The sequence below is a fragment of the Citrus sinensis genome, chromosome 2 (genome assembly GCF_022201045.2).
Source record: "Citrus sinensis cultivar Valencia sweet orange chromosome 2, DVS_A1.0, whole genome shotgun sequence".
NCBI classification, from domain to species: Eukaryota; Viridiplantae; Streptophyta; class Magnoliopsida; order Sapindales; family Rutaceae; genus Citrus; species Citrus sinensis.
Window position 1 is genome coordinate 19,771,880 of NC_068557.1, and position 25,160 is coordinate 19,797,039.

General features: G+C 35.3%; 4 protein-coding genes and 3 non-coding genes across 9 annotated transcripts; 3 read left to right on the forward strand and 4 right to left on the reverse strand.

Moving 5' to 3' along the window:
• Positions 1-285: 285 nt before the first annotated feature.
• LOC102615769 (nucleobase-ascorbate transporter 1) lies at positions 286-5,707 on the forward strand. Of its 2 annotated transcripts, none has more exons than XM_025095272.2 (14): positions 286-572; positions 1,599-1,709; positions 2,101-2,277; positions 2,496-2,596; positions 2,680-2,755; positions 3,107-3,166; positions 3,258-3,445; positions 3,526-3,622; positions 3,791-3,877; positions 4,388-4,446; positions 4,566-4,657; positions 4,831-4,908; positions 4,996-5,156; positions 5,233-5,707. In XM_025095272.2, the coding sequence occupies exons 2-14, from the start codon at positions 1,650-1,652 to the stop codon at positions 5,443-5,445; spliced, it is 1,449 nt and encodes a 482-aa protein (XP_024951040.1). In that variant the 5' UTR covers positions 286-572; positions 1,599-1,649; the 3' UTR covers positions 5,446-5,707. The 2 variants fall into 2 exon arrangements, with proteins under 2 accessions (XP_024951040.1, XP_006469617.1); XM_006469554.4 differs by having other exon boundaries at positions 1,612-1,709.
• A 212-nt stretch (positions 5,708-5,919) lies between these two features.
• LOC112497373 (small nucleolar RNA snoR77Y) lies at positions 5,920-6,005 on the reverse strand. Its single transcript, XR_003064171.1, has one exon. It is a non-coding gene; the product is annotated as a small nucleolar RNA snoR77Y (small nucleolar RNA).
• A 45-nt stretch (positions 6,006-6,050) lies between these two features.
• On the reverse strand, positions 6,051-6,199 carry LOC112497382 (small nucleolar RNA snoR2/U65). The gene has a single exon (XR_003064180.1). It is a non-coding gene; the product is annotated as a small nucleolar RNA snoR2/U65 (small nucleolar RNA).
• A 203-nt stretch (positions 6,200-6,402) lies between these two features.
• On the reverse strand, positions 6,403-6,469 carry LOC112497384 (small nucleolar RNA U49). The gene has a single exon (XR_003064182.1). It is a non-coding gene; the product is annotated as a small nucleolar RNA U49 (small nucleolar RNA).
• Positions 6,470-6,833: 364 nt separating this feature from the next.
• LOC102615467 (hypothetical protein) lies at positions 6,834-10,260 on the forward strand. The gene is made up of 6 exons (XM_006469553.4): positions 6,834-7,134; positions 7,425-7,547; positions 7,667-7,771; positions 8,206-8,274; positions 9,139-9,252; positions 9,688-10,260. Exons 1-6 carry the CDS (start codon positions 7,006-7,008, stop codon positions 10,054-10,056), a joined length of 909 nt encoding a protein of 302 aa, XP_006469616.1. The 5' UTR covers positions 6,834-7,005; the 3' UTR covers positions 10,057-10,260.
• Positions 10,261-16,225: 5,965 nt separating this feature from the next.
• Positions 16,226-21,302, forward strand: LOC102614691 (uncharacterized). Of its 2 annotated transcripts, none has more exons than XM_052434660.1 (10): positions 16,226-17,016; positions 17,193-17,263; positions 17,748-17,889; positions 17,988-18,269; positions 18,351-18,498; positions 18,752-19,717; positions 19,829-20,058; positions 20,143-20,216; positions 20,696-20,804; positions 20,910-21,302. In XM_052434660.1, the coding sequence occupies exons 2-10, from the start codon at positions 17,208-17,210 to the stop codon at positions 20,937-20,939; spliced, it is 2,037 nt and encodes a 678-aa protein (XP_052290620.1). In that variant the 5' UTR covers positions 16,226-17,016; positions 17,193-17,207; the 3' UTR covers positions 20,940-21,302. The 2 variants fall into 2 exon arrangements, with proteins under 2 accessions (XP_052290620.1, XP_052290619.1); XM_052434659.1 differs by having other exon boundaries at positions 16,230-17,016; positions 19,820-20,058.
• A 258-nt stretch (positions 21,303-21,560) lies between these two features.
• Positions 21,561-23,515, reverse strand: LOC102615191 (small ubiquitin-related modifier 1-like). The gene is made up of 3 exons (XM_006469552.4): positions 23,100-23,515; positions 22,010-22,159; positions 21,561-21,820 (listed from the first exon to the last, which is right to left on the reverse strand). The coding sequence occupies exons 1-3, from the start codon at positions 23,184-23,186 to the stop codon at positions 21,752-21,754; spliced, it is 306 nt and encodes a 101-aa protein (XP_006469615.1). The 5' UTR covers positions 23,187-23,515; the 3' UTR covers positions 21,561-21,751.
• Positions 23,516-25,160: the final 1,645 nt, after the last annotated feature.

A 25,160-nucleotide genomic window follows, 5' to 3' on the forward strand; every position in this document is an offset into this window, starting at 1 on the left:
AAATGCATACAATGAGGCTGACTTATGAAAGGAAGTAAGTAACTACCTTAAAAAGTTTTTTTTTTTTTTTTTTTAATCACAAAAGAAGGCACTGGATGATGTTGTAAACTAAAATTTGGCGATTGACTATTCAGGAAAAAATAGTGGACTTGACCTGAATGGCAATTTCGTAGATAAATTAAAAACCAAGGTTAAGAATGCAGTTATGACACTATTTTCAAAAAACATGCTCATCGACGACAGAAGAGGGGCGTCATCCGGGAAGTTTTCCGTTGCTTTGCATATTGTTCTTTTTGGGGTTGTGTTTTTTTTTTTTTTTTTTCTCTCCTTTCTTTTTAATATTATGCCAACTTTAGTTCACTTTATATCTGCACTTTACTTTGTTCTCAGTTACTCTGCTTCCTCGTCTTCTTCTTCTTCTTCTTCTTCTACTTCATCTTCATCTTCCTTCATCTCTGCTTCTTCTTTGGGTTCATTTCTCAAAGAGTTATAGCAAATGGCAGAGTATAGCCACCCTCCAATGGATCAGCTTCAAGACCTTGAGTACTGCATAGACTCTAACCCTCCTTGGGGTACGTGTCCTTTCCTTTTGCTTGATTATCTCTTGTTGCCTGCGTGATACTTATTTTATGAGTTCTCAAGATGTTAGATTGAAAATGGGCTTGTCTTTTGGTTGTGGGTATTTGAAGTAGACGAAACTGAGTAGAGTTGTTTCAGTCTTTAGTGGCTTGTCCCCTGCTCTGCCGTCTCACTTGAGGCCTGTATTAATGGCATTGCTCTAACTCGGTCTCACCAGAAAGAAAACTAAACATTTGTTCTTTCACTAAAGAACTGCATTAGTAGAAGATGACGGAGGAGAGCAAGATTATTCTGCAACTTCTGTTCGTCAGTTTGATGCAAGAAGTTTTTTAAGTGAATATGTTTGTATTTTCTTTTTAACTCTTATATTTGTTTATTTGGTACTCTGTTCTGTTGCTTAGTAACTGCAAAATGATGAAGCAGAAGACTCTTAAGAGTTTGGTTCCATTTTATATGGCGACATTTCAGGTTTTTCAAATGTTCCTTTCCGCTGGGTTTGGTAAAGGTTGTTTGTAGTTACAATTATACCCCTACACTCAATCTTAAGTCTTAACCTCCTGCATCTGTTGTGAATCATGACACTGTGGCCTCATTACATTTTGTTTTAAAGTTTTTTACATCTTTCTTGCTTGTATAGTATGATTTATTGATGCTGATTTGAAAATTCTTCCAATATCTCATGCAATCTTTAAATTATGTGGTGGATGATCGGAGCAGCAATGTAGTTAAACCATAGAAAGGAGCATTGGGAATGAGTGGCTTTTGCTGCATTAGTGTAATAAATAAAGAAATTTCAATTTTGCACCAAGTTCTAGCAGATATGATAAGACCTTATTGTTATCATTGCTAGAAGCTAATTTTTTTAGTGAATAAAGCAGGTTCTTGTAGAGCATTCATAAGAGATAGCATCATTGTATGGATGTAAAACCCACAAGTTTCATCATTTATCATCGTGAAGATTAGATGTCTGCGTGTTTGATCTAATTTCTTTACTCTCTCATCTTTGTTTACAATGAAAGCGTTGTCTTGCAGCTGAAACTATTCTGTTAGCATTTCAAAACTACATACTGATGCTGGGCACAAGTGTAATGATCCCTACCTTACTCGTACATGCAATGGGCGGAAGTAATGTAAGCTCCTCTTCTGTCAAACTTTTTTTTTTTCCTTTCAAACACAATTTCTACGTTTTTCACAAGTATGTTCATGCTTGGCATCCTGACATACCCAAAGGAGATAAGTGGAAAACCTTGTACTTTGACTATCATGTCCCACCAATGATGCTCTAGGTCAAAATTCCCCGGTTCAAAAGCTTGACTGCTTAGCACCATATTTTCTTTCTTTGTCCAAAAGCAATTGTAGATTGCATTGTTGTGGTTATTGTATATGGTTGAATTTTAGCCTAGAAGATCTTGGTGGGACCTGTAACGTTGGTAGGTCTGTTATTGGCCTTTTCATCTAACTTTTCCCTGCTTCTGTTTTAGCACTTTTTTCTCCCTGACTAATTCTTGCTTACGCAACCAGGGGGACAAAGCACGGGTAATACAGACTCTTCTCTTTGTATCTGGCATTAATACACTTCTCCAAGCACTTTTCGGAACCCGGTTGCCAGCTGTTGTTGGAGGCTCCTTTGCGTATGTCATTCCCATAGCTTATATTATAAATGACTCCTCACTGCAACGGATAACAGATGATCACGAAGTAAGTTTGCCAATGTTTGGACAACAATGTTTGGAAAACTTTGCCTCATACACACAAAAACTCTCTAAAGAGTGATTTGCTTAGCTTGATTGTTGGTGTCAATTTCAGCCAGAGCCCCATCTGGAATAATCCTTACGAATTTGTTGCCTTCTTAGAAATCAAACTTTCCCATTTGATGACATCCATTGAATGAGGTTTTCCACCATGAATGTTTGCAGAGATTTATACAAACAATGCGAGCTATCCAAGGGGCTCTAATTGTAGCTTCAAGCATACAAATCATCCTCGGTTACAGTCAAGTTTGGGGCCTCTTTTCACGGTACACTAGCAGCAGAAACATTGACGAAAGTGGTCATCTCTGTATGATCATATTCTTGACTTTAATACTGGTCTTTCTTGCAGGTTCTTCAGTCCTCTTGGAATTGCGCCTGTGGTTGGATTAGTTGGCTTGGGACTGTTTCAACGGGGATTTCCTTTGGTTCGTATTACTATGCATTCCTAACACCTAAAATGTCTTGAAAGCTATTTAAAAACAAGAATTTGATGTTGGTTGCTACTATTCAATTTGCTGAGACAAAAAAGTTATGACATTCTGATTTTTCAACTTTGTGATGCAAGGTCTTTATTTTTTTGATGAAACTATTAAGATTTAAATTTTTCTTCTTTTAAAAAAAATCCTGGGCGACAACAATTCAGTTCCAACCAGAAGAATGTTAAAGATCACTGAATAATGTAAAACACGTTGTTCTTTGTGTCATAAGCTATTATTAGTTCATTGTATTCAGAACCGGCTATAATTTACCATTGCCACACATTTTTCTTTTTGCAGCTGGGAAATTGTGTGGAAATTGGGATACCAATGCTGCTCTTGGTTATTGGCTTGTCACAGGTGAGTGGGTTGTATATCGTGTTGGGTAAAATCTACGAACATGATTATTGCTTATTTCCCTAACAGAGTTTATGGGTTTTTGACATCACAGTACCTGAAGCATGTGAGACCATTTCGAGATCTTCCAATATTTGAACGATTTCCAGTATTAATCTCTGTCACAATCATTTGGATCTACTCTGTTATCTTAACTGCCAGTGGGGCTTATCGAGGCAAACCATATACAACTCAAATAAGTTGCCGTACTGACAGGGCAAATCTTATATCTACTGCCCCATGGTATACTAATCAATTCACAGTTCTCTCGGATTACTTTGTTTTTCCCTAGTTCTGCAATTTTATGTATATTGTTTTTTCAGGTTCAAGTTCCCCTATCCCCTACAGTGGGGCCCACCAACATTTTCAGCAGGCCATTCATTTGCTATGATGTCTGCAGTTCTTGTATCTATGGTTGAGGTATATCCTTAGCTATCAAAATGCTAGGGTACTACTCAACTGAAATGGTTTCATCTGAATATTCTCTTTGGCTATACTTGTTTGAAATGTGGCTCCTTCGGAGTATCATAGTAGTAATTTTTTAATAGATTGCTTCTGGGTTTGATAAAATTGCTTTTCAACCTGCAGTCCACTGGAGCATACAAGGCTGCATCTCGGTTGGCGATTGCCACTCCACCTCCTGCTTATGTATTGAGCCGTGGCATTGGTTGGCAGGTGAGCTGGTTTTGTTAATTGTCACTTACTCCGCATATTTACTTAGGCATATGATATTTTCAATTTCATCACAACATTTAAGAGATAGTGGTGTAAATTATGCCCATGAGAAATGAGCAATTGTGCTGATAAGGCCCTAGTTGTTATGAATGTCCAAAGAAGTAGAGTTTTGTCTGTTCGAATGGATTTATATTTATTGAGATATATAAACATTCCTCGTCAAAATTTTGAAAGATTTTTTATGCTTTAGCTCAGAGGAATTTTGGATTTTTTGAAATCTGAGTATACTAAGGAAAGATATCTGAGTATAGGAAGGGAAGCACAAAATATGCAGTAATGATGTTAAAAGGTTTTTTTTTTTTTTTTTCCATTACATCGTATTGAATATGCAATATTATGAGTTAAAAAAGACAGCAAGACTGTCCTTACATCATCCTATGGCACGTGCATCATGCTTACCATCTGCTTTAAGTATTCCCAACTCTCACTGTAGTATTGTCCCTTTGGCAGGGAATTGGAATTTTGCTTGATGGTCTTTTTGGGACAGGCACTGGATCTACTGTTTCTGTGTAAGATGCGCTCCTAAATTAGTAATAAGCTGTATGCAGCTTGTTGCATTGATATATTGTTATGTTATGTCCTTGTCTATATAATACAAATTTACCAGAAGTCATGCCAATGTTTCCAGGGAAAATGTGGGACTTCTTGGTCTGACTCGAGTTGGGAGTCGTCGAGTTGTTCAAATTTCTGCAGGCTTCATGATATTTTTCTCCTGCTTAGGTTTGTGCTACTTCTTAGACACGTGAAAATTGAGAGACTGCTTATCTGTTTGCTTAATGGTACTCTGGCTTGTTCTGATAACACCATCGGGCTAAATGCATTTCTCCTTTCTTAATTAACAATTTGGGATTTATTAAATTGCTTTCTGTAAATGTGATATCTTATTCACACAGGAAAATTTGGAGCTGTGTTTGCATCTATACCCATTCCAATATTTGCTGCATTATACTGTGTTCTCTTTGGGCTAGTAGGTACGGAATTACGTTCATCTAAGAAATCCTTTTGATTACTTTCTTCCCCCTCATCAATGACATAATCATATCCTTCCTTGCTTCCAGCTTCAGTTGGCTTATCATTTCTTCAATTCACAAACATGAATTGCATGAGAAACCTTGTGATCACTGGGCTCTCACTCTTCCTCGGCATATCCATCCCACAATTTTTCAATGAATATTGGAATCCGCAGCACCATGGTCTTGTCCATACCAACGCTGGATGGGTGGGTATAGATGTTCAAATTGTTAGAACTTCCCACATCACAAGCAGCTTTACAAACTACATTTTGTTATTTGCAGTTCAATGCTTTCTTGAATACCATATTCTCATCGCCACCAACAGTGGGTTTAATCGTGGCTGTATTCCTCGACAACACCTTAGAGGTTGAGAAATCAAAGAAAGATAGGGGAATGCCATGGTGGGTAAAGTTCAGAACATTCAGAGGCGACAACAGAAATGAAGAATTCTACACTTTGCCGTTCAATCTCAACAGGTTCTTTCCCCCCACATAGCGTGCGAGCTAGTCTCCGTCAAAATAAATTATAAAGCAGCTAAAGCAAGCTGATTCCTTCTGCTATATACCAATTCAGTTTAACCATGCCTGCCCATTTTCCTTCCTGAGTTCTATGTCCATTATCATGCAGCAGATATTCAGCTCAATTTTTTGTAGGCCATGTTAACGTGGCCTAGGTTAGGATTGTAGAACAACAATTGATCCCATGAATGATCTTTTCTGTAGATGGAAAAATAAAAGGAAATCAGTTGATTTTGTTCTTTCTGTATATCATGGAATTGAAATTTTCTAACTTGATTTAGATTCTGGGACTAAATCACATTTTGTTCGAATTCAATTATAAATTGCGTATCCTTAATAATAGAACCACCACTTATACAACCACCACTTATGTATTATTGAGGAAAACCACCACAAATTCAAATATAAAGAAAATTAGTGTTAAATTGGAAAAAAAAAGTTGTATTGTTGAGGGAAGCCTCAGACAGCAGTCTTTTACACATCAATCAAAATTCAGCCGGTAATTCCAACTTAAAGATCGATAATCATCATAGGCTTCGACTAAAGTTCGAAAGAAGCTAAGCTAACTTGTATAAATATTAAAAATGTAATCGCCATAAACGGCTCCGTAGACTAACGAAAGCTGGAGTCCACAGGTTCCTATCAGCAAAGCGAAACATGGAATTGCTTTCGGTCCAATCATAGCATCGCCGGTCAACGCTCGTAAGCTACCGGCGACGTGGCATTGAACCTGGTGAAATAAATAAATAAATAAATAAAATGAAAAGGAGAAAAACGCCCTCAGGGTCCCGTTTCAAATCACACACACAGCGGAAGAACAAGGAAAGCCCAAAAGGTCCCGACCAATCACAGAACCCTTAGAGAGCGAATCCCGTGAGGAAGACGAATCAGAGAGCAAGTGACTGGTGGATGGGAAGAATTGGGGATCCTGAACGTTACCACTGCTGTTTATAAGTGTCATACGGCACTTCCTATCAATTGGGTCTGCTTCCTCATCGGGATAAATTCTTAATAAAAACGCCCTGGTGAAAAAGAAAACGATTTTGAAACGCTAAACATTTGAATTAAAGTGGAGGAAGCTAAGAATCCTAGACAGAGATTGATGAGGGAGGCTGAGAAGGGGGCTTATATAGAGGAGACAGCACGAAAAATAAAACCCTAGAACCAAGAATTTCGGTGGTGACCGTGAAGCAATAGTGATGGGCCTTATTTTGTGGGTCCATTGGTCCTTTACTTATTGGACCAAAACCTGTCTAGGCCCCTGAAGGTTTTGGGCTCAAAGCGAAGAATTTTTTCCTTTTTTCCCCGGGAAGGCAGGGTAATAACCAAAGGGGCAACTGTTAAACAAGTGGTATACTGTAAAGTTATTATTTCAAAATAACAGGACTTGTCTGATAATTTCAAACTCAACCAACAGTAAAGTAGAAGCTTTTGCCGTCGACGGCAATTCAAAATTTCTATTGGCCGTCCCCAATCATCCCATATATCAGCAAGACGCTTTTGGAGAAAAAGAAGACCGTGTTTGGGTTGGAGGAAAATGTCAATGGGGAGTGACACGGGCAGCACCTGGGTTGGGAAGAAACCTCTTAGACGCATCGGAGGCATGTCCGATGCTCTCTCCATCGCTGCCGATCTTGGCTTTTCCGTCGCCCCACCTCCTTCTCAGGTACCCACTTCCTCAATTGCGCACACTTTTTTTTTAATGAATTATTCGCATTCATCTTCAGCTTATCCATATTTGCTTAGATTTTTTAAGAAGTATTGAAAAGGCCCATTTTTGTTTTATAAGATTTTTTTTTCTTTTTTACGTTTTATAAGAATGTAATTGATTAGTATCTGACATTTGTGTAAATTGTAACCCACTGGAATTAGTTGTTTAAATTAGTTGGGTTTTCTAATGGGTTGGTCGATTTTCATATGCATGCTTCAAAATTTGAACTTGGGATTGTTATGTAGGAAGAGCTTCAAAACTTGTGCGCTAATGGTGAAAAAGGTGATGACTTGATAAGAGTGTTAAGAGAGCTAACAGCTGTACAGAGAAAGATAGCTGATCTGCAAGTGGAACTTCAAGGTCGAAAGGTGGATTATTTTGTATTTAGACAATGCTGAAAAATGAATTAAAATCACTTGTGATCATCAATGGATGCTTGGTATTTTTGTTGCTGAGCTGCTTCATGTTTTATATGTTTGGATCTTAGGATGATAAAAATGTGGCACATTTGACACATGTGAGTGAAATGCAAAAGAAGATTGAAACTCTCTCAAGGATCACTACGATACTGAAAGATGTTATTCAGAATAAGGTAATTTATCTAATAGCATTGCTGGCTTTTTTACTTGAATATGCTGAAGTTTCATGGACTGTGATAGAGGTTGCAGTTTCGTTCATGAGATACCTCCTCGTGGAGATAGTAGTTGTTTTCTTCCTCTGGTTACTGAAATTGTTGTGGTATCTAGATAGCATGAAGTCTAAATTGTTGAATCGAACATTACAAATTTGCAAAATTTTATGAGATGCGTAGAAGTTTGCTGTGTGCCATATGGGAAAATGAGAATTATATTCGTATATTGTTTATATGAGTCCATCAGTATGGAACTTAGATCTAATATCAATCATGAAACTTGCAACTAGAACTATGTTGGTCACTAGAAGAAATTTTGCTCTGTCCAAAATTATTCTTTTCTATTGCCTTCTCATTATCTCATTTGACATTCTGCTATTTGTAAATGATGCCAGGATCGCATTATAGCTCGTCTTCAACAACCCTATTCACTGGATTGCATTCCTGTGGAAGCAGAATATCAGGCTGGTGACCGAGTGAACTGCATTTTTTTTACCCAAAGCAGAGTGGAATCTCATATTTATTAGAAACTTGGTTTTGTTGACTGTGAATCGACAAGTTAGATTACCTCTGAATTAAAACTAGTTAGATCACACTTTCCAAGAAACATTTATAGAGTTCTGAATTTGGAGTAAAAGATTTAGGTAGGTTGACTTTGGTTTTGAGGGACTGTGGATTCAATTTCAACGCTTGTGATTACATGTTCAAAAAGCCAATCAAATTTAGGTTCAAATTCTGGCAATTTATGGGTAACTTCTCTTTGTCGTTGTACTTGTTTGACCCATGTCCTCATAATTTCCTTAAAGACAGTAAAATATTCTTCTTCTGTAGATGATATGGCTCTGTGCTTGGATTGATCCATTGAGTTACTATATCCAAGTCATATATAGTACAGTAAGATCATATGTTTGCTTCTATTGAGTACAATTTTTCTATATAATTGCTGACAGTTAAATTTTTAGAATTAATTATAAGTCCATAATTTTAACATGACATAAATCCTCACCTTTTACATTTCAAGTATATGGTGTCCTGGAGTGAAAGAGAACAGGCACTGGCTTTCACCCTTCCATGTGTAGAGTTTGAGTAAAAATGGTCTTTCTTCATTAAACATTATTGCCTAATATCAAATGATGAGTAATTAGATGACTTTTGAATCAACTGATGTAGTTCCCTGTTTCAAGCAGTGTTTTGATGTTCTTTCCGCATAGGCCATGTTGTCTCTAATGTACTTCATGAAGAATCTTGAATAACTATTTCAGTGCTCAAGTCTTTTGGGAAGTAGAATATGTTTTGCTTAGGGGTGCATCTTTTGTGGTTTTTTGCAGAAACAATTTTCTGAATTACTGATGAAAGCTGCTAGTGATTATGGAGCCTTGACAGCATCAGTTGCAGATTTCCAATGGAGTCAGAGCTTTAAGGAGCCTCCATCAATTTGGGGGGTATGCTCATGAAGCATTTGTTTGTTTATATCGACGTCAGAGTACAATATCGATCATCATTAATCCAAACCCACACACATTACAAATTTTTTCATTTTTTGTACATAATTTCATTTCAGTTTTACATCTAAATTACGACTCTCAAATACATAACTCTGTGTGGACTGCTATAATTAAGGGAACTTGTCGACATTTAAAGAGGTCATATTTTTAGTTCCTTTTTAAGTTTTTGGTCAGGTTACTAATGCAATCTGTTGTCAAGCTTAAGAAAATGGTAGTGATCTAGTATTGATTAATTTTCTTGTAATGCAAGAATGATAATACAGTAAAAAAATTTCAAGTTTTCTGGAAACATCAATGATATTCTTTGAAGTAGTTGAATTTTTTCCCTTTTTCTTGAATCATTAACTAGTTAAATTTACATTCTTGGTGCAGGAGATGCTTCGCCCAATTCCTGTTGCTCTAGCATCATGCACCCGTTTCTTTGAAGCCATGTCTGCCATGAGAGAATCATTTGCAACTCTACAACATCTAAGGGTTGGTGATTCTGCCTCATCATTGCCGATAACACCAGATAACAATTCCTCACAAAGAGTACCAGGTGGTTCTGATTGTGTAACTCCACCTCCTTGGACAAACGAATCAAGCCTTGATGACTTGGTTATCAGAAATCTAAGAAGACAAGAACTAGGGCGGCAAGAAGCAGAGGATGCAATTAGTGAAGTGAGTGACCTCAGTCAGTCTGATGGCACAAACAATAGGAGATTGTCCTGGCCTCTTCAAGTTAAAAAGAGTGGTACTTAAGTCGCACTATTGAGTCCACACGTGTTGTAGTTCCTTAAAATTTCATCGTGTGTGCTGTGTATAATATATAAACTTATAAGCGTTTTGTGCAGTATTTGGCAAATGTTGTGCCTGCTATCATTGAGACTACAGTATTATTTGAATAACACTGCTGATCTAGCAATTTTTTTAAAATTTTTATTTAATTAATTTGATTTTGCCAAAGATATTGTTTAAAGGCTAATGGACCCAGCAAGCATTAAGACACTTGGGCCTTTTTAAATACAAAAAGCATTGCCTTTGGGCCTTTTTTCGTGTTGAGCCGAATTTGTTGGTAAGTGACCGAGTTTGCTTATAAATGCAATCAAAGCCAATTGAGTTAAGCTGGGGCGATTGGTGAATGCGCCACACATTTTTCAGTACTTTTGCAGAGCTACTTATGATTTAAATGCTCTTTCTTTCTTATTTCTTTTTCAAAGCAAGCAATAAAGGCTGTGTTTGTCTCGCTTCGAATTTGAGGCTTAATCCAGAAGAGCAGAGAGACAAGGGTTTGCACCTTCTTTATCTTTAGCCAGCTGGTTAGCTACGTGTGGCACAATAGAGGAATTTTGGTGCTAACTTCTGGCGATGTGTCATTATTTCACAGCACCTCGTCCTCTGAAAAGGCCACGCCACTATCGGGACAGGGAGCCTTTAAAAGACGCAAAAGAGTAAATGCCAATATATGAATACGATCCATGCATTTACGCTCACAAGTCTCAACCTTGCAATGACAACGAGACAAATTTTTTCATATCCTGATTCAATTTATTAGTGATTTCCTTTTTTAAGAAACAATTTAGTAGTGAATTTTTTTATTAAGAAAATCTGCCATTCATTCAAAGGATTAATAATAATCAATAACACAAGGTACTAATAAAGTATTGGCTCAACTGGCAATAGAGTCTTCTTAAGTGATTGGACTGAGTTTATTCCCCAATTCGAGTCGCAGGAAAGTCGCATTTGTTGGGAGAACATGTGCCTCCCGGTTCGTACAGAGACTTCTAATCTGAGTTGTGGTACGGGTTTAAAGGTGCATCCCACAGTTGGGGTCCTCCTCAAAATACCTCGTGATTAAAACAAAAAAAATAATTAATAACATAAGGTGGCACAAATACAAGGCCACATTATGTGGTCTATTATTAGGGTCACTTTACAATTGTTATATATAATCGTCATATATATATATATATATATATATATATGACGATTATATATATAGAAGTCAAATTGTTAGTTAAGTGTTTCATAAAGTCACAAATTGTTGGTTATATTTTTTAGTTTTTCATAAGCGATCTCATCTTCTACCTTGATTTAAATTTGTACAACAAGATTTTTAGAAACTATATTGAACAGCTTTAGAAATTTGTGACGTAACGGTTGTAAATTATAAATGTAACATAAATGTGATGTGTATCCATGTCAACATTATTGCGTGCATAACAGTCAATCTTTGATAGATTGGTAAGATTTTCAAGTTTAATCGGCTGAGTTATTTTCTATATTCCAAGATGGAGTCAGTTAGGTGAACCTCATTAACTAAATAAAATTTCCCTAGATTCGATTTGCTTTGTTGGTAAGCATTAACTAAAACTTATGAAAAGAAATTCTTACCAATCAATCAACCAAAAATAAAAAAATAAAAATTAATCTCAATCCCAAGCGATCTCAATCATCTCATTCGAAATGCTCAAAAGAGTAAAAAAAAAAAAAAACTTTAGCTAATTCAAATGGATCCATAAAATTAAGGGGTGTTATTAAATACCCACTAAAAGTTCTCAATGTATCATATACCACAAAAAAAAATTTATAAGTATATTTTATCACCTGATATTTTGGTTGTTATCATTTTACCACCAAAATCTTAATATTATTTAAAAAAAATTATTGAGGTCACTATGGTATTTGTGAAATTTCGAGTCAAAGTTATTTTCTTAATTTTTTAAAATTTTATATTTTTCTCCAGACATTTAATTTACGAGCTACTTATTTTTTATTTCAGTTATTAGAATTTTATTATATTAAAATATCCTTAGGTTTTCTAACAGAGTGATACTAATTGAAAATTTTTCATGCATCTATAATCAAATTAAAATTTTCCCTATTAAGTTTAGTTATAATAAAACCCCAAAATGATTCATATAATAAAACCCTTAAAATTCTAATGATTGAAAAAAAAAAAAAGAGAGAGAGAGAGAGACTCGTAAATCGATTTTTTGAAAAAAATAAAAATTAAGAAAATAACTTCATTTTAAAATCCTTAAATATCTTTGTGACCTCAATAATTCTTAATAATAGAAATATTTTAGTAGTAAAATAATAAAATAAAAATATAAAATTATAAAATTATAAAATATAGTTGTGAGAAAATTTTAATAGTAAAATAATAGTCAAGAAATTTCTTGTGGCTCTTTGATAATATCTCCAAAACTAATACTAGTAACACATGGTAGGCATAGGCATACAGCAAAGCATGAATCAAGCCAGTTGCATGCCGTTTGTCTTTGATTTTATCTGACGCAACGCCGCGTGGCTTCCTTGTTAAAGGCAGCTTATGACGTTATCAAATACCACATCATGTGCAAACATGATTCTCTGCATCTGTCCTATAGTATTTATTTTATACACCGTCCGCTACAAGACAAACCTAGTATGCAACGTCTGCATGGGTGACGGGACCTACCGTGATTATCAGTTATTCCTCAAATCACATGCGTACAAACTATAGTGGGTCCGGGAGTAGTATGATTGTAAATCTCGGTGGTGAGGTGGTGGGGTCGGCAGAGGATACCATGAAGGGCAAAGTGGATGCGCTTTATGCGATGTTTGATGATCTTATCCATTGCGTGAATGAAGTCATGAAGTGGCGATGGGCGAATCTCGTGTCTGTTTCTGCAACCGCCTACGCAATTCTATAAAATTTAAACTGCTTGTGAAAAACTGAAGTGAATACATCAAACTTAGCTCAGCTTAGAATTGTTGCCGCGTGAAATAAAGGCGACCGTATTTAGTAAGTATCATTTTTAAATAATAATTCTAACATAAATAATAAATATAATTTTAAAAAAATAATAATGGTGTGATAAAATTATTGTAACTTTCAAATAAAAACTGTAAGTGTTTATTGAATATTTTTCAGTTGTCGCATATCAAATACAAATTAAGATTCAGTGCTGGACTTTTTTTTTCATGAGTATTGAATAAATTATCGAGATTTATTTTGAGTTATTATTTTTTATTTTTTTACTTAATAACTATTAATTCAATACTCAGCAAAAATTCAGCTCAGTACTGAATTTTTATCCATCAAATACGGTGTGAGTAGCAAGGGCGGATGTAGTATGTGATCAATGGGGGTTGTAGCCCCGGTTGGCTAAATTAAAAAATTCTAAGAATAAAAGAAGAAATATTTAAGATTTTTAATTAGCCCCCATTAAAAAATTCTAAGAATAAAAGAAGAAATATTTAAGATTTTTAATTTAGCCCCCATTATATCTATTAAAATTGATCATATAAATTTATAAACTCACAAAATTTAAACTTTAAATTTTAGAGTTATAAAAGCCTACACTATAATTAAAAATAATGATAGGTCATCACCACAAACAATTTTCTATTCTTGAAAATACGTCGAGAATAATTATAAATTTATTAACAAATATTTAATTCATTCAAAGTTTTAGTTTTAAAATTTTACTATTATGTAATTTAATCCCTGATAAATTATTTTTCTAAATCCGCCACTAGTGAGTAGTGATTCTGCCTAATTAATGGGTTGTTGTTAAGTAACAAGATCAATTAAGATCTAGGGGTTAATGTTTTCAGCCTTTGAGGACAATGGCAGATTAAAAAAAAAAAAGATTTATCAGAGGCTAAATTACATTACAACAAGATGTAAAAACTGAATTTTTATTAATTTATGAGTTTATGAATGTTGTCTTAATAGATTTGACAGGTTAAATAAAAAAAATAATAAAACCATCATTATGGATTATTATGAATTTTTTAATTAAAGTAAAGACTTATATAATTCTCAAAATTAAATTTTAAAATTTATGAGATTTACGAATTTATGAAGATTATTTTTATAGATTTAACAGGGTATTTTAATAAATTTGATGAGACTAATTAATAACTAGTAAGGTAAATGCTATGTTACAATTAATGTAACATACACACTCAACAATAACCACACAAATTGTGTGGGTCTATTATTTGTGTGGTTGTTGTTGAATGTGTATGTTACATTAATTGTTAATTCTCAACTAGTAATGTTTAGATGGAACCAATCACAAAAAGTGAAGAAGCATATATATATAGGGATCTCCTATCTTACATGCATGTAAGATAGAGTTTGCCATATATATATATATACATACTGAGAAAAGAAGTCTTGTCACATCTTCATCTGGCTTTTCCAGTTTACAACTAAGAATAGTATCTTTGAAGAAAGAAAAAGAGTACGGTATTCAGTGGACAGTTACCAGAGTTACAGGAAGGAAATAAGAACGAAAAGGGGGATGGATTGTTTATTCTTTATCTCCATTTGTAGATTGTCCTTCCAGTTTTACAAGTGAGACAGCTCTCTCGAATGGGCGGGCTTTCATTTCCTCTAGTCAAGAAATTAAAAACCCTCAACTAGAATATAATCGATTTCCGCTTTTAGAATTATTATTATTATTTTTGCTAGTGAAGGCTTGATCCCCTATTATGAGATGGATCTCCGGTATCTTTACTGGTCTCAAGCGCAGCAGTTGAGATTAGGTAATGTGAACAACTTTTGTAGCCAGCCACCGAGTGAATTTTTGTGTGTACTTAAATGTGACCAAACCGTAGCAATTATTGAGTCTTACACTATGATTTCAATTTCAATGGAATTTCGCAGAAAGGAAAAATGATACAGGGCTGGACGTGAAATCGAGTTACATTGTGGCCTTGGTACTTTCGCATGTGATAATGATATTGTCATGAAATGTCAAAGATGTCTTATTTGCGAAACGTTTCATTTTCCCTTAGGAAATTAAATGTTAAATGGAGTTGTTTGATTGAATTGGTGGATTTGTTTCTATATATACTCCTACTTGAGAAGGGGCAAAAATCTTTCCTTTAAAACGAAAAAAAAAAAAAAGAAGGGGGAAAACTTTTAATTTTGTCAATGTAACATATTGTGGGTGTTTACTGTTTACATTGAGTAGGATAAGGCCAAGAGCAGCTAGGGAAGTAGCTTCGGAGCATTTAAAGCCTGAGCCGCATTGGTAACTGGGACAGAAAATTCATAAGTAAGAAGAATATGCTAGGCATCCAGTTAATAATAATAATAACGAGTCCCAATAAAGGCTATAAATTAAATAATGCTTCACGCTCTCAAACTTCCTCCAAAGTTTGGATGCTCATGGACTACCATAAATAAAAGTGTTCCAATTCAAATTCTTATATTAAACATCTTAAATCGAGCATGAGTTTTTAAATAGGGATATTATTATTCATATATCTTATAGATATTTTATTATTAAAAATATTATAATATTTTAAAAGTGTATCAATCATTCATCTTAAATTAACAAAAATTATCTGACGACCACTAAACTATTAGTTACCGTTTGAAAGTTAACGAAATTAAAACGAATTAACGATTTTACCTTTAAAAAATATCACTTGTATACCCTTAAATTATCACTTGTATCATATAAAAAGATCAAATTACCCCTCTAGCATTATCCTATTTAAAAGATAAGTAACAATTTGGTGAACGGTAGATACATTTTATCAACTTAGGATAGACGATTGATACACCCTTAAAATATTATAATATTTTTGATAACAGAATATCTATAGGATATACGGATGATAATTTTCCTTCTAGATATAATGCTTTATTCTCCAACTTAATTATTATTAAAGAAGTTCATTTAATCTAAGAACTTAAGTTGATAGAAAAGTACCTCTAAGATAAGTCTTTTAATAGAATCCAACTTTAAACAAAAACTCGTAGATTAGCAGAGTTTTTTTTAGAGTCCACGGTAAGTGAAAACAGATTATAACCCCCAAGCATCCATTACAGGTGGTATTTTTAAAAAAATTTAAAAAAAATGAAAAAGAAAATCCAAAGGGCTAATGGTAAGGAAGGGAAGCCATTTAGCTATAATTTGCATGACACGTCGTGAGAACTCATACAAGATAGAAGATTCTTCCGGCACAAATTAAAATGAGACGAGGCATCCACGCGAATCACACAGCTTGAACAGGTTATTTCTGGGCAGCTTCCCAGCCCCCCAAAGGCTTGTTGATTGTTTGTGGCTCTTCTGTTTTATTAACGACAGAGACAACTCAACAACGCCATCTTCCTCTTCCTGGCGCCAAACCCCCCCTCTATTGAAGTATTATCCTATCTATCATCAGATCCCGAGGGAGGCATTCCTAATTTACCATTCTATCCCCCGTTTATTCATTCATTATCATTTACCAAATAATAGTAATATAATAATAATAATATTATTATTATTATTATTATTATATTACTATTATTCATGGTAGTAGTAATGATAATGATAATAAGTCTCCCCTTTCACGCGCCTTCCAAGGCAAGCCGAAGCAACCTCTAATTCCAAATACAGAAACAAATTCGCTTATTCTTTCTTCTTCTGAGATTTTCATTTTGACTTCGTTTAGAAGTTAGTTAGAGAGAGGCACAGGGACGGAGACCGAGACCCGTGTTTGTTTATTTTTGTTTTCTGTTTCTGTTAGTTTTTTTGTCCGTTTGATCTCTCTCCACTTGGCGGCCTCCAATCGCGGCCGTTGATTCGCCCACGGTGGACACCTTTTTGTTATGAAGTTTGGCGGTGAATTGTTCTCACCCGTTTCGTTTCTCTTCTTCTTCTTCTTCTTCTTCTTCTTCTTCTTCTTCTTCTCTCCGCCAATGGAACTCGCTTGATCAAATTCAAGGTACCGTATCTCCTTCTCTCTGCCTCTACATTACTCGTGCGTATTAAGTTAATATGCGTGCACCGATACGTGTCATTTATAAAGAATGCATGTATTTGTTTTAATAATTTGCATTTAATGTAACAAAATATCGATTATAAAAGTTTTTTTTTTTTTTTGTGTTTTCTCTGTGGCAGTGGTTTCTGTTTCCAATGGGGAATGACAATGATGACAAATGTGTTTTCCCTTTAACAAGTCTGCAAATTGGGTATGGTTTTATTTATTCTTTATATTTATTGAATTCGATCATTGAACAATGATTTTATTGAGTTAAATTTGGTGGAAATGCCGTATTGATTTCACTGTTAATTGTTTACTAAAATTTGAACTGTTTCATTAGCAAGAGAATAGCTCGCAGGGGCCCCCGTGCAGTAATATTCTATGTGGATTTTGAAACTGGGAATTGTAGTCGATTTACTTATTAACTAATTTGAGTGGAAAGTGAACTAAGTTGATTATTTTGGTTTCTTCTTGTTTCATTGAAATTTTTTGAGCAAATTGAAATTTTCCGGGAAATCACCAAGCTTAAGGTTGTATATATTTTTGGGAGTTGGGGATTTATGGTCGTGTTAAAGCTTGTGTTTGGCTATATGGCTTGATTTGGCTGTTAATAATGGAGGATTGATAATCATTGTTGTCTTCTTTTGGCTTGCCTGAAAAATTTATGCATTTTCTGCTATTTATCCCTGCAGAGACTTGCAATCATATCTTTCAGATCTTAGTCTCTTCTTGGCCCTGGAAAGTAACAAATTCTACATTTTGGTGGACAATCGGCCATGGCTGAGGGACATAGGTGCACGGCCAACGCACTTGTGGCAATTGATGGTTACCAAGGTTGTTAAATAGGCCTATGTTTATCAATATTGTTTTTTTTTTTTTACATGACAATGATCACAATGTTAAATTGCATTTTTTTTTCTTTAAATTCTCAGTCCAGATTATCTCCTTTTGCAAATACTAAAGCACGGAGGGAGAGAAAAGAGGGAAAGGACAGTTGCTCCAAACCTGCTGCTATTAAATCCAAAAAGTTGGAGAGATGGTTCTCATTGATTGATGCCGCTACACTCTCTCGAAAGAGGGTTTTATTACCTGTAAAGACACTGCGCAGCCATTTGCTTTTAAGCAGTGAGTTGCATAGAACCTTGTATGGTTTTATTGTATTTGAAGTTGCGTGGACCAATGTACGAGGCATAAACTACTTGAATGAACTTCAGGTAGTGTCCCTTGTTTGTGCTCCAGATCTTGTTCTCTGAATCGAGGATGTCTTTGTTTACTGATTTTCATGGCACTTGCAGACTGATACATCCCTGGCTATAGAGGCTAAATTTATGCAAAGATGGGAATTTGATAGCATAGCCCAAGCTGCAAGCTGTATATCCTCATGGTTCTCAGGGACACTGTCCGAGCAGTTTCAATTGAAGGAGTATTTAGATTCTGCCGCAGGTATATTCTTGGCCTCGCCTAATGTTTTTATGATAACCTAGGTTCTTGAAACGTAGAAAAGATGAGTACATTAAACTAGTTACCTAATCGGTGTTGTGTCTTTGGATACCTGATATGTTATGTTGCCTGTCAGTAGGTCACACATCACAGTTTGATTGCCCATAGATATGCTAAGGATCACAGATCACTTGAAGGAGACTTATATAAGCCGGAAAGAAGCTAATACTGATGATATTTCATTTGAACTTTACAGGAGAGATCTTCTATGATGCCGAAGAAGATTTTTCAAGGACTAAACCTGTTGAGGATGATGGATGTCTTTGCCCTGATAATCAGTGCGGTAAAGATACTTCTCTTAACTTCACCGATAGCCAGTTTGGTCGCACAGCGCCAACAGAAGATAGAACAAGTGAGCCCCATACGCCTCCTCCAACTGGGCCTTATAAGAGAAGAAAAGTAACAAGGTGCATGAGTTCCGGTGTTGAAGTTGATGTGTATACTGAGGCAACACCAAGTGATATTCAAGATTCATCTTACAGCTCTGACTCTCATGCCAGTGAATGCAAAACTGCAGTTGAAGCTAGCCAGTATTGTGATGTTTTGATTTTGTTTAGGTTCAATGATCGCGACCTTCCATTTAAGTTGAGGCAAGTTATAATGTTTGATCTGCGTTTACTTACTCTGTTAGAAGCTGGGTTACCATCTTGGGTTATCTTCCTCCAGTCATATCCAGGATTTTGTCATCTCTATCGGCCATGGATGTGCCCGCTAGCTCGAGCTTTATATGTGATGATCTCAGTGGTCACTGTTCTAATAGGATTTTATGATTTATACAAAAATGTTCCTGTTCTCAAAGCAACTGTATCTCGTTTATTTGGGCCTCTTTTTGATTGGATAGAAACTTGGGAGATGGTATCGAGAATCAAGTACTTGGGAACCATGCTATTTCTTCATAACTTTCAAAAGGCAGTTGAATGGTTTTTAGCAATTGCACGTACCTTCCAGTCATTCTTTTCAGTTGTCACACAACCATTGGCAGCAACTCTAACGGAGTCCTTGAGCTTCCTTCTTCCAATTTGGAACATGTTCATCCAAGTAGCGAGGAGTTTCTGTTCAGTTGTTGGTGTTATAATCGACTCTTCGTCCAGTCTACTGGGTGACCTAATAGAAATTATATTTTTGCCTATATCTTCAATCATCTCAATTCTTTGGAAAATTGGTAAGTACATTGTTCATTTTTGAGCTTTTACTTAATTCAAGTCAACAGAGTCTTTGAAACCTTGTATTATTTTTATATTATTCTTATCGCTTTGTATTTCAGGAACTTCAGTTCTATACCCAATATTTTGGACCCTTTGGGAGATACTATATTCTCCAATTCGCATATTCCTTGCTTTAGGAAGTTTTGGGGCTTTCATTTTTGCCTCCATATCTGAGTTGATGGGAGATATTTGGCAGACTGTTAGTAGCATATTCCAACTTGCTTCAGCTTCTGAGGCTACAGTAACCACATATGAAGTTTCCATGTGGCGTTCACTTTGGAATGACCTATTCTCTCAGGTTTGAAAACATATATAATTACATATGACAAATTGTATGATGCAGTTATGTAAATGGTTCTCATTGTTCGTAACAAATTTTCAGGTTTTTCGTGCCGTCAGGAGCATATTAAATGGTTTTGTTGCCTTCTTCGCAGCCTGCAACAGACACCGCCTTAGGTATTTTAGTTTTACTTTGCTTGATCTTTGAATCTCAAATAGTCATTTCTGTGTCTTGCTTTGCCTTGAAGATGGGTTATTTGTGCATGAACATTCTTGAAGATCTTTTTGGCTTCATCATTTCATCCAGCAGATTATGTTATTTATGAGTTTGGTTATGATATTAGGATGGAATTAATTAATAAAGTTTGCCTTCTCTAAATTGAAGAAAGATTTCTGTCTTATCGAATCCCCGCTTGTCTGTTCAATTTAGAATTTTAGCTTCATATGAAGGCCGTGAGTATTATTCATGATTTTTTCTGGTTCATTGGCTAAATTACTTTCTAAGATAATTAAGACAGGAAGATGCATTCTGGTTATTGTATTAAAACTTCATTTAATTAACTTTTCTGCTTGTTCTTTTCCAGCTTATTAATTCGTTATCACAAGTTTTATGCTCAGTCAGCTTATGAATTATTTTCTGATATGTTGGAATGCAGCATCTATAATCATATACAAGACTTCATTCAAAGATTGCTTGGTCAGACAAAGAGATCACAATACTCAGATTCAAGACATAATAGAGCGACACAAAGAGGTCAAAATTTGGTAAGTCATCAATTATGTGAATGAATATGCGTTTCTGTCATAGCATACTTTGTCAGCGTTATATAAGCTTCCTTGATCTGATTGCATTGCTTATGGTTGTTGCAGTCGGAAGTACGGAGAATCCACATTAAGTGAAGTAAGTTCTTGCCCTATTTTGAGGGTTCACAGAAGTGTAAATATGTCTTTGGATAAGGGGAGTATGTGTCCCAGTAAATAATACCCATTGACAAGGAGAACAAGCAGCTAATCTCAGACCAAAAATGGGCGGGCTCTGTCATCATCCCGAAATGGTTCCAATGCCCACATTCTATGGACTTCGAGAAGTTATTTTCATATCCCAAGCTCAGTTCGTCTCTCCACTTTTGCGAAATACATTTGTTGATTATATTGATGTAAAATAGCATGTACAGGCGTAGAATTTTGATCAATGTTTCTGAATTGTGGATTAAAGTTCAGAGGGGAAGTTAAATACAAAATAGGAACCTAGTTCTTGAGTTTTGACTGCTGCATTCTTTCCCTAACGGAGCTATGATGACAGACCATTTTCAAGGAGTGAAACAAGGGATTATGCTAGCTGTGATTCAAATTATGGCTAAATCATACAGGAAGATAACAGAAAAGATTGTTGTACTTCCTCTTACCAGACAATTATGTTTCAAAGGCAAGAGCAACTTCGGTCAGGGCCTCAGGCTGCTGCCACATTATGGAATCGCCCATCTCAAACATCAGTAAAGGAAGATGCAATCATCACAGATATATTTAAATTCTAGCTTCTATATAAACCGCAACGATCAGGGCTCTTGAAGAAAGAGCTACATACTTAGGTAATCCAAACATAATGGTGTAGATCACAAATACACAATCTTGAGCCTCTGCATAACTTACATCCATCCATAAATAGTTTTACATTAATACTACTAATAAGCTCTCAAACGAGCATTACATAATTAGAACATCAGCATTCCTCCGGTTTGGTGCAGCATGGCATCAATCTCATCACCATCTTCCATTTCCAGCTGATTCAGAAAAAGAATTAGAGAAATATAGGAATGCATCCACAACAAATACTCATGAATGTCCCAAAAACAAAAGTGTGATTGGATGACTGTCCATGCTAAGAATGCAGATATATTCATATATCTGTGTCAACAGACATTGGTAAGAGTGTATTCTTCAGGGAGAGAGGAAGGGGGGGAGTGAAATACCTCATCAGGGGTTTGCTCTCCTCGAAGACGGCGGCCATCAAACAAGAAGGCAATTGAGTTCAGCTCCACAGATTGTCTATCACAGTATGCATTCATAAGCTTCTTTAGTTGGGTGCTTCGTTTGATCCTGAAGAAAACCTCATTCCCATCCTACAATTGCAATTTTATTAGTTCGACTGTAATGACCATTTGCTAAGAGACATGTATGAATTACTGCATAACGCGATAAGGAGAAAGTGTATTGGAATTTATTAAATAGTGAAAAAGCATATTCAATAGTAAAATTTCCAGATCCATACGGTCAATAGAGACTGACAAGGATAAAGTTAAAACTTTTGAATCAGATTGCAAGGTGTGATCAATTCCATCTCATTCCTTGATCTAATTTTACCAGATTCATATTCTATGTTTCAACATGCACTACAAGATCCTTTTTTTCTTTTTTAACAAAAGAAAATTACATCATGCATAATTCCACTCAGGTTTTTCCAAGGTTTTTAAAAAGGAACACACGAAAACAAATAATAGAGAAAGTTAACTCAACAAGACTAGACTGGCGAGTGAAAACAAATAAAAGAAAAAATTTAAATTCAAAAACACTAGACTTGTGCGCCAAAGCAAATAAAGAAAATCTATGTTTGATTGGTTGAAAAGAGACGACTAGAAGCAAGGAATCAATAAGTGTAAAACATGAAAGAAATAATTTCAAGAATAAAACTCATTGAAGCGAAAATAGGTTTATATTTTTACTTACAGTTGACTTGGGAAAAAAAATTAGACATGATACAAACCAATATAGGCATCATGATCAGAAACATCCATAGATACACTTCAACGCAAAAGAAGGCCCCCAAAAAAAACACAAAAGTGTACCTCAACCAGTTTTACCACAGAAACCAAAATCAACAATTAACCAAAACAAACCCTAATTAACCAGATAAACCAAACCCACTTGCAGAAACCGTTATTTCAACAACCCAATAGCGGCTATTCAAAATAACAACGTAACTTACACTAACAAACAAAAAAAAAAAACCTAAAAGATGAATCCCTAAAATTAAATTGTTTTAATCGTGCAGAAAATAAAAACCTGGCCCTTGACTTTGAGATTGATGTGAGCCGATTGATCGTTGGGCTTCTTATCTTCCTCTTGCGGAGTGTTCGTGACGCCTGACATTCTCTCTTCTGCTTCGTCTCTCTCTCTCTCTCTCTCTCTCTCTCTTTCTCTTTCTCTCTATCTCTTGCTCTTTCGATCTCTTCGTTTGTGTTGTGATGATGAGATTAGGGCTTTCCCTTTAAAAAAGCCTTGGGAGCGTAGACTCGAGCAAGTGAACGACAGTTGTAATTAGCTATCGTTTTTGTAAAGAAAAAATAAATTAAACAAATAAAAAAACGAAATTGGGTTTTATCTCCGCGGAGATCACTTTCGAGGAGCTCGGTCAGTGTGTCCTCTTATATGTGGCGAATGATAGAGTGGTTAAAAAAACAGTTTCCTGGATATCTCAACCGCGTGATGGACTGATAAAATCCTATAACTTCACGTTTTTCATTAATTTTAAAAGATTTTAATTTATTTTTTTTAATTTTTTAATAAAAATATGCAGTGGCATGAGAGGGCTTATTATATATGTTAGCCTCACTGCGTACATTGGGCTTCCCTCCATCACCTAATGGGTTGTAGCTTTCAACACCCCAGCAAATGTCGTATAGCAGCCCTTTCGAATTTTATATCTCAAAATACTCTCAGTTTAATTTATGAGATACAAATTATATATTAAACTCGCCCATCTTGCCATAAAATTTTACTCCAACAAGAATGTTTGTTTTAATTTTTTTGATAAAATGCATAAAAATTTTAAAATCTTAAATTATTCCTTCTTTTTAGATAGTTTCTATCTCTATAATACTTTTTAGATAGTTTCTATCTCTATATATAAATTATAAATTATAAAATTATAAGAAAATTAAAAGAATGCTTTAGTTAAGTATTTAATTGAAAATTCATTTAAAATAATAATAAGTTTAATTTATTTTTGATTATTTAGATAATTTCAATTAAAAATAATTTTTATGAGGAATTTTGAGAGGTACCCAAGGCCTTCTCAAATAGCAAATAGTCCAACCAACTTTTGTTTGCCGTCTATACAATAATGAGGCCCCAAGTGGGCTTGATCAAAATGGCCCGTCTCCGTTCTGTATGGCCCTTTTCACCTTTGTATTTGCAAAATCAATATATTAATCCGATTCCGACCTGAGCGAACCATCAACCCCATTAATTGGATGAAAAAGTCGAATGGATTCGAGTCCACTATCGTCATGTGAATTCATTAATGCTTTTTCTTTTTTTTAAATAAACCAAAATTTTTGAAAGCATATACGGGACGATATATTGTAACGAAATTGAACTGGTCCAGGCGCAACAAATTTCAGATTGATCCCCCTCCTACTGTCCTAGTAATAGTTGGAAATGGACTTTGAAGTAACCCTTTCATGTAGCAAACAAAGCAAAAGTTCAGCAAAAAATACAAAACTAGACTTCCCAAAGTGATAACATACTTACTGATTTTGACCTCCCTTTACCCTTAACCACATGCTGCAGCAGCATGTCTTCATTTACGCATGCGCACGGCTCCACATTTCTTGCGTTTCCTCAGAGGCTGCAGAGGCAGCCCTATCTCTTTGCCCCAGATAAAATTTCCCCTCTTTCCAAATTTACTAATCTAACCTGAAACTCTGAACGTTATTTACTTTCTTTACTGTGAAATTTAATGTTAACGTGTAACATTACAAATCGCATCAATTATTGGACCACTCTCTTTTGCCATTCCCGTTAAACACTGCCATTTCCTGTCTCCTCAACCCAACGTTCCAAATCCAGCAGCCTCGAAAGTAATAAACATCTTCACCTAATTACTTGGGCCATTATATTTTGTACACTGCACCACACCACCACCAACATCAATGAACCTTCGCTAGAATCAATCAACGATTTTGGATTCCAGCTCATAAATGACACGTGTAAGGACCAGAGGACAACCCTGCTTCGAAGTTCATGATCACTTGTTGTAATATTTAATTTTACATAAATAGTATTGCCAAGCAGTACTACTAAAATAAAACGGTCGAGTTCGTGGGTCCACGTGAGGGGCGG

Bases quoted from the DNA above. Each gene is read 5' to 3' on its own strand.
- LOC102615769 (XM_006469554.4), top strand. From the start codon at position 497: ATGGCAGAGTATAGCCACCCTCCAATGGATCAGCTTCAAGACCTTGAG. The intron at 2,597-2,679 runs GTACACTAGCAG...TCTTTCTTGCAG, and splicing joins GTTTGGGGCCTCTTTTCACG to GTTCTTCAGTCCTCTTGGAA. The intron at 3,167-3,257 runs GTGAGTGGGTTG...TTGACATCACAG, and splicing joins TGGTTATTGGCTTGTCACAG to TACCTGAAGCATGTGAGACC.
- LOC102615467 (XM_006469553.4), top strand. From the start codon at position 7,006: ATGTCAATGGGGAGTGACACGGGCAGCACCTGGGTTGGGAAGAAACCT. The intron at 7,548-7,666 runs GTGGATTATTTT...TTTGGATCTTAG, and splicing joins TGGAACTTCAAGGTCGAAAG to GATGATAAAAATGTGGCACA. The intron at 7,772-8,205 runs GTAATTTATCTA...AAATGATGCCAG, and splicing joins AAGATGTTATTCAGAATAAG to GATCGCATTATAGCTCGTCT.
- LOC102614691 (XM_052434659.1), top strand. From the start codon at position 17,208: ATGGGGAATGACAATGATGACAAATGTGTTTTCCCTTTAACAAGTCTG. The intron at 17,264-17,747 runs GTATGGTTTTAT...TTATCCCTGCAG, and splicing joins TTAACAAGTCTGCAAATTGG to AGACTTGCAATCATATCTTT. The intron at 19,718-19,819 runs GTAAGTACATTG...TTTGTATTTCAG, and splicing joins CTCAATTCTTTGGAAAATTG to GAACTTCAGTTCTATACCCA.
- LOC102615191 (XM_006469552.4), bottom strand. From the start codon at position 23,186: ATGTCAGGCGTCACGAACACTCCGCAAGAGGAAGATAAGAAGCCCAAC. The intron at 22,160-23,099 runs GTTTTTATTTTC...TTGCAATTGTAG, and splicing joins ATCTCAAAGTCAAGGGCCAG to GATGGGAATGAGGTTTTCTT. The intron at 21,821-22,009 runs GTATTTCACTCC...TTTCTGAATCAG, and splicing joins GAGAGCAAACCCCTGATGAG to CTGGAAATGGAAGATGGTGA.